We start from the raw sequence: 7,700 nt of genomic DNA on the forward strand, positions 1-7,700 counted from the left end.
TGCTCGAAAAATGTTTTCCTAGGTTATAGAGATGAAACCAAAGGTTATCTTCTTTATGATGTTGTTTCACATGAATTTGTTATATCTAGAAATGTAATTTTCTATGAAACTATTTTCCTTTCTCTAACAATGTTACTAGTTCCAATTCTGAGAATTCTTCTTTGGCTAGTGTAATTGATGATGTTGTGGTCACTTTAAGTGATGATCGCATTGATTGTAATAATTCTCCTATTGAGACTGCCACAACCATTATCCAATCACCTGTCCCTAATATTGCACTAGATACACATAACCCTCAAAACCCCATTTCAGAATTAAGACATTCCGCTAGACTGAAAAATACACCAGCTTACTTAGAAGACTACCAATGTAGCCTATTGCCCTCACATATACCCAATAATACCTCCAACGTTATGTACCCCATCTCCTCTACATCATCATATGCAAATTGTGCTCCATAATATAAAAAAATTTGCCTTTACATTTCATCAATAAAGGAACCCCACTCCTTCAATCAAGCTAGAAAATCTGAATTCTGGAACACTACTATGAAGGATGAATTAACAGCATTGGCATCAACTAATACATGGACAATTGTTGGTCTTCCTCATGGAAAGAGTCCTATTTGTTGTAAATGGGTCTACAAGGTAAAACATCACGTTGATGGCTCCATTGACAGGTATAAGGCTCACCTTGTAGCCAAGGGTTACACCCAACTAGAGGGTGTAGATTATTTTGATACATTTTCTCCTATTGCTAAACTCACAACTGTTAGAACTATTTTAGCTATAACTGCTATTAAAAATTGGTCTTTAGAACAGTTAGATGTCAATAATGCTTTCTTACATGGTGATCTAAATGAAGAAGTCTATATAACTATTCCTTCTGGTATGCATCAACTTAACTCTGAAAATTACTCTAACTAAGTTTTCATATTGAACAAGTCAATTTATGGCTTGAAACAAGTAAGTCGACAATTGTATGTTAAGTTGTATGATTTCTTGTTATCTTGTGGTTATAAACAATCCAATGTTAATTCTTCTCTTTTTCTTAAAGGTTCGTAACTCTAATTTCACATCTTTACTCATCTATGTTGACGATATAGTCCTTGTAGGGAATGATCAAAATGAGATTAACTCTGTAAAAATTTGTCTTAATACCAATTTTAAAATAAAATATTTGGGAAAATTGAGGTGCTTCCTTGGTTTAGAAATTTACCGTTCAGATAAAGGCATTTACATTAACCAAAGGAAATACACTTTTGGTATTTTAGAGGATACTGCAACTCTAGCTAGTTAACCAACATTCACCCGATATGATCATTCATTGAATCTTTATACTAATGACTCTCCTCGTTTTGAGGACGGGTCATTATCTAGAAGATTAATAGGAGGACTTATTTATCTTACTACTAGTAGACCTGACATATCATTTGTTGTTCAACAACTTAACCAACATGTGTCTAACTTAGCCAACATGAGTCTCCTACAAAAGGATTATTTTATTCTACTTCTTCTAAAATCCATTTTTATGGTTCTGCAGATTCTGACTGGGCTACTTGCCCATCACCTGTAGATCAATTGTAGGTTTTTGTGTCTTCTTAGGACATTATGTCATCTCTTAGAAGTCGAAAAAGCAACCAATGGTGTCTAGATCAAGTTCTGAAGTTGAATATAGAGTGTTAGCTAGCCTAACATGTGAGTTGCAGTGGCTGTATTTTTTGCTCAAGGACCTTGGCATCACACTTTCAACACCCGCTTCCATCTTTTATGACAATAAATTAGCCATTTATTTGGCACACAACCCTACCTTTCACGAAAGAACAAACCACATTGTAATCGAACACCACTTAATTAGAGAGAAGATCAATATTGGACTTGTCAAGCTCTTTTATGTACTTTCCACTACTCAAATTGCATACATTTTTACTAAATCACTGCATAATCCTTTATTTGCTCTACCGATTTCCAAGCTTGGACTATTAGATATTCACAGTCCAACTTGTGGGAGAGTATTACAACTAGATGACTATAGTATTACTTAGCCCTTCTTATGTATTTTTAGTTCAGTTATTTTGGCAGTTTCAGTTTTGACTAATCGCCCTTGTTATTTGGGAGTTAGTTATCTTTTATTAAGAATTTTGTTAGAGTCTAGTTGAGTTTGTTTTAGTTTTTAGATGTCCATATAAAAAGGGTTCTTTGTCTTTCATCATCTTGTATCTTTCAGATTATTGATTGAATAAAGATGAAGTGTTATTCAGATTACACAACTTCTCCTCCATGTTAATAGTTAAACCAAAGAGATTTTTTTGACATAATAATCGATTGAGCTTCCACTACAAATATTTGTTAAAAAAGAGTATTGAAAGTTTTTAAATCAAATGTTAATAATTAATTACTTTTATATATTAGTACTAATTTGAATTGAAATTTATGATTGATAAATAATGAAGAGTAGTGTGAAGGACCAATATATTTCTTTTGGCAATGGAACAAAAAATTATGTACGACCCACAACTTAATTCTTGCATACATATAATAATCATTATATATAGGTTAAATTGCACTTGCAGTCCATTATGTTTGATCTGGTTTTTGGATTGATCTTTTGTGTGTTTTTCTCCATCTAGATATTTTAAGTGGCACCTTATTTGCAACTTTAGCCTTTATAAAATTATCTGTTTGCAAAATGTCATTTTCCGTTAGTTCTATTAAAAAAATGTCATGTGGTCGTTACGATGCTGACGTATGCATAGTAATATTGATATGACAAATTATAAAAGTAAATGATTTCTATATTGGTCCTTTAAGTTTTTGAAAAATACACTTATAATTATCTAAGTTTATATCAGTTTTTGCTCAGACTCAATCTTCATCTCTTACATTTTCATCATCTTCCTTTTCACAATCTTCCTCTTCCACTCAATATTTATAAAACCTAAAATCCAAAATTTGTAATTACAATAGAAAAACTCAAAACATTGGCCATGTAAATTATAGAAAAATCAAAACAAGAAAGCAATCATTCCAACAAGAATTTAAAAATAAATTGCTGGAAAAAAAGAGAAATTCACTTAAAAAAATGAGTTGTTCGTATATTCAGGAGCTAGATCAAAATAAATGTAATCCAATACTCCATTTCGTACAAATATCAAGCACACACATAAATAGGTCAATTGTTGAAGAATATTTGAGTTAGTAAATATTTTATGGTTCAAATTTAAAGATATTTAAATATTTTTAATTGTGTCACAATAATAACAATTATATTTTATTATTTATCGATTTATTTTAATAATTCAGTATGACTCGTATGAATATTTAAATATTTTAACATGTATAAATACGAATATTAAAATTACTACTCACAAATGTATAAATATTTTTCAAAGTGAGCGTACAAATACCATAAAATGCATAAAAAATATAGACTAAATCGCACTTTTAATATTTTATTTTTGATCCGCATAAAAAACTCATATTTACTAAATATTGGGTGGAAATTTGCATGGAAAATATCCGCGGGTAAATTTAATATCTAGTAGTTAATGCTGGTGGAAAATATTATAGAAACTAAATATTAAATAATATTTTCACAAAAATTTAAAACTTTATACAGATTAAAAACGTCCATCTTTTACCCTTAAAATAAAAATAAAAATATTATAATTTTAGATGACATGTATTGTTCATGCTGTTCCTTTTTGTTTTCAACATATAATTTATATAATTATGTTTATTCAGTACGAACTCTTTTTTGCGGATTTTTTTTTTGAATACCTTCATTTAAAAAAAAAAAAACACTAAAATACCCCATTTAAAAATTAAACACCAAAATTTCTCTTTTTTTTTTTCACCTAGAAGTCGCTATTTGGAATGGCGACTTCCTTAAGGAAGCCCAAGTTCTAAATGGCGACTTCCCACTTGGATTTTTTTTAAAAAAAAATATTCAGTTTTTTTATTTATTTTTAATGGAATTATATATAATTAATTAATATAATTCATAAAAATACATAAAAAATAAATAAATAGAAATTTTAAATTATGAAAAAAATTTAGTAAACCCAAGTTCCAAATGGGCATTTATCAAAGGTTTTTTTTTAAAAAAAATTATTTCAATTTTTATTGAAATAACAAAAATAATATATATATATATATATATAATTAATATAATTCATAAAAGTAGATAAATAGAAATTTTAAATTACGATAAAATTTTTGAAAATTCAAGTTCGAAATGCCAATTTTTCAAAGGGTTTTTTTTTTGTTTTTTTTTATAAATTATTTCAATTTTTATTGAAATAACAAAAGAAATATATAAATAATTAATATAATTCATAAAAATACATAAAAATACATAAATATCAAATTTAAATTACGATAAAACTTTAAATTACATTGCCGAGGTTTTCTCACACGTACGGGATTTTGGCGACACCTTGGTACATCACGAGTTTGTTGTTGGTGTTGTTGTTCTTCTTCTTCTTCTTGATATTCATCTTCTTGCTGTGGAGGATGTCTAGGAGGAAGTGCTGCAAAAGAACTACTTTCACCTTGAGTCCAGTTGGATATTTGATTCAACGGAGTATATGCATTCCCAAAGCTTGGAATTTGAAAGTTTTGTTGGCACATATTATTCAGTAACTGGGTAGCGGACTCAGGTGTATTATGACGACTGTTGAACGTGTTATACAACAATTCCTCTTCGCTTGATGCAAATGACAGTCGACGATTGTCTTCTTGATGTCGTTGTTGACTGTCAAAATTAAATTGTTTCCCTGGCGTGAACCCGTAAGATTGATGTGGTGTGTGGGTAAAAGTATGAGGAGGCGGTTGAGTGTCAGGAGGTGTTGGTATATAATATTGATTTTGTTGTGTTGTGTTGGGCATTGATTCTTGGAAAAAAATGTTGGCTAGATTGTGGTGGAGGTTGGGGTGGAGGTTGAGGTGGATTGACACGAGGATCAACCAATTGGTTTTCTACAGAAATAAACCGTTTAGAATTTTTGCAAAACCAAACCATGTATTCATAACTTGGTTTGAATTCAACATTTAGAGGTTGACCATGAAGAATAGGATTCTCTCGTTCATTCCACTCTTTGTTCTCATTTTCGTAGAATAATGCCCAACTATAGTCAACTTGTTTATGCAAATCTACCTTATGATACTTTCTCATATTCCTCGGAGGATGTGGAATTTCTTGAGGTAGTCCAAATTGTAGTTTCACTCTATCAGTTTGATGCATTTCAATTATGTAGAAACAAATTAAATATGTAGATGCATTCCACAGCCAATTGTCTTCTGGATGATCGTATGTTAGACCTAGATATGGCCTCCAAATAAATTGATAGATAACAAGTTTGTAAGTAAAATATGCATAAGAAAAATAAAATAATAAAAATAATGTAATGTTTTAATATATTACATCGTTAACGGTCCATGTGCGTAATCTAAATTTGGATTATGCTTACCAATCCTCCGAATTTGATATGCCATCTAATGAACCACCTCCATTAGATGCATCTCTTGAGATTGGAATGAAGTTTAATAGCAAACTAGATTGTCAACTTGCAATTAAGCATTATCACATCAAACACTCCCTCAATTACCGTGTAGTGAAATCTGATTAATACAGGTATGTAATTAAATGTGCGAATCCACAATGCTTGTTCAAATGCAGGGCTTCGTTAAGTCAAAAAAGTAAGCAATTGGTGATTGGTTGTTTGAAAGGGCCCCACAATTGCGCAAATTCCTCTATGTCACAGGATCATACCAAGCTCAACTCTAACATCATATGCGAAAGCATAAAGTCGCTTTTGAAAGCTGGTCCATCAATTAAAGCGAAGGTGATCATTGCACATATTCGGGAACGATACAACTATACAATCACCTATAGAAAGGCATGGATGGCAAAGAACAAAGCTATCGAAACATCTTATGGGAACTGGGAAAAGTCTTACAATGACCTTCCAAGGTGTTTGTTGGTTATGCAAAAATTTCTTCGAGGAACCATTGTGGAAATGGAAGTATCACTTTCATATTCTGATAATACTCTATTACAGGGGTCAAAAATTTTAAGACGAATAATTTGGGCTTTCCCTCCGTGCATATCTGGGTTTAAATTTTGTAAACCATTTGCCTCAGTGGATACTTGGTTGTATGGAAAGTACAAGGGGACTCTTTTGCTTGCTGTTGCACAAGATGGAAACAAAAATACAATTCCCATTGCTTATGCACTTGTGGAAGGTGAGACAGGGGGTGCTTGGAGCTGTTTTTTGAAAAATCTAAGAAGGTATGTAACACCTCAAATCGACGTTTGTTTGATTTCAGATAGACACGAATCCATTAAGAGTCCTTATAATAATCCAAATAATGGTTGGCATGATCCTCCGTCAAAACATGTGTACTGCATTCGACAAATTGCACAAAATTTCATGAGAGAGTTCAAGGACAAGGAACTTCAAAGAAAACTTGTTTGTATTGATAATGATCTAATTCTTCTTAGTATATTTTGCACTTATCACTTTATCATATTTGATAATTTTTACATAATTTCTAACAGGATATGCATTAAATGAGCCATCATTCAAGTATTACCACAATGAAATCAAGATGGCAAATTCAGAGGCTTTAAGATGGATCAATAATATCCCCCCCAGAACAATGGACTATGGCTTATTCTCAAGGTCGACGATGGGGACACATGACAACAAACGTTTCTGAGTCCATCAACGCAGTGCTCAAGGGTACAAGCAATCTCCCAATCACTGCTTTGGTACAATCAACATACTATAGATTAGGAGTTTTATATGCAGAAAGGGGATAACAACATCAAGCATCATTAGCTTCTGGTCGAGTATACACAGACGATTGCATGGACAAGATTAAATGTGAAGTTGGTAAATCTAATATTCACCAAGTCATGCAATTCAACCGAAATCATTATTCTTTCATGGTGCATGAAACAGTAAACCCAAGAGAGGTGCGACCAATTGGTCATTTTGAAGTCAACCTTCAAAGAAAATGGTGTGATTGTGGAAAATTTCAAGCTATACACGTTCCTTGTTCACATGTCATAGCTGCATGTTCTTATGCTCGTCAAAACTATTTAGTGCTTATATCTGATGTGTACAAGGTTGTTAATGTATTTAACATCTACAAAGAAGAGTTTTCACCTATACCTAATGAAGGATATTGGCCAACATATGAAGGTGAAACATTGTATCACAATCCTCAAATGCGGAGAAATAAAAAAGGTCGTCCAAATAGTACCCGTATTAGAACTGAAATGGACGTTAAAGAAAAAGTACCGAGAAAATGTGGATTATGTCGATTAACTGGCCATACTCGAAAACATTGTCCAAATGTTACAGCCAGCTCTAGTCAATTATCATAATTTCTATTTGTGTAGTTTTATTGTAATTTAAATTTGCTATCCTAATTTCTATTTGTCTAGTCAATTATCCTAATTTCTACTTGTGTAGTTCTATTTGCAAAAATTTTATCATAATTTAAAATTTCTATTTATCTATTTTTATGAATTATATTAATTATATATATTACTTTTGTTATTTCAACAAAAATTGAAATAATTATTTTTTACAAAAAACTAACCTTTTAAAAAATGACATTTCGAACTTGAGTTTCCTAAAAATTTATCATAATTTAAAATTTCTATTTATCTATTTTTATGAATTATAT

At 31.1% G+C, this 7,700-nt stretch overlaps 1 protein-coding gene across 1 annotated transcript in view; it reads left to right on the top strand.

Annotated features, from left to right (window-relative positions):
• The first annotated feature begins 6,873 nt into the window (after positions 1–6,873).
• Positions 6,874–7,700, top strand: part of LOC140920489 (uncharacterized) — a 1,386-nt gene continuing 559 nt past the window's right edge. Inside the window, exon 1 of the mRNA XM_073368772.1 lies at positions 6,874–7,305. Within this exon, the coding sequence (XP_073224873.1) occupies positions 6,874–7,305 (432 nt within the window). The remainder of the gene's footprint in view (positions 7,306–7,700) is intronic.

This window comes from Cicer arietinum, chromosome 5 (assembly GCF_000331145.2).
Source record: "Cicer arietinum cultivar CDC Frontier isolate Library 1 chromosome 5, Cicar.CDCFrontier_v2.0, whole genome shotgun sequence".
Classification (NCBI taxonomy): Eukaryota; Viridiplantae; Streptophyta; class Magnoliopsida; order Fabales; family Fabaceae; genus Cicer; species Cicer arietinum.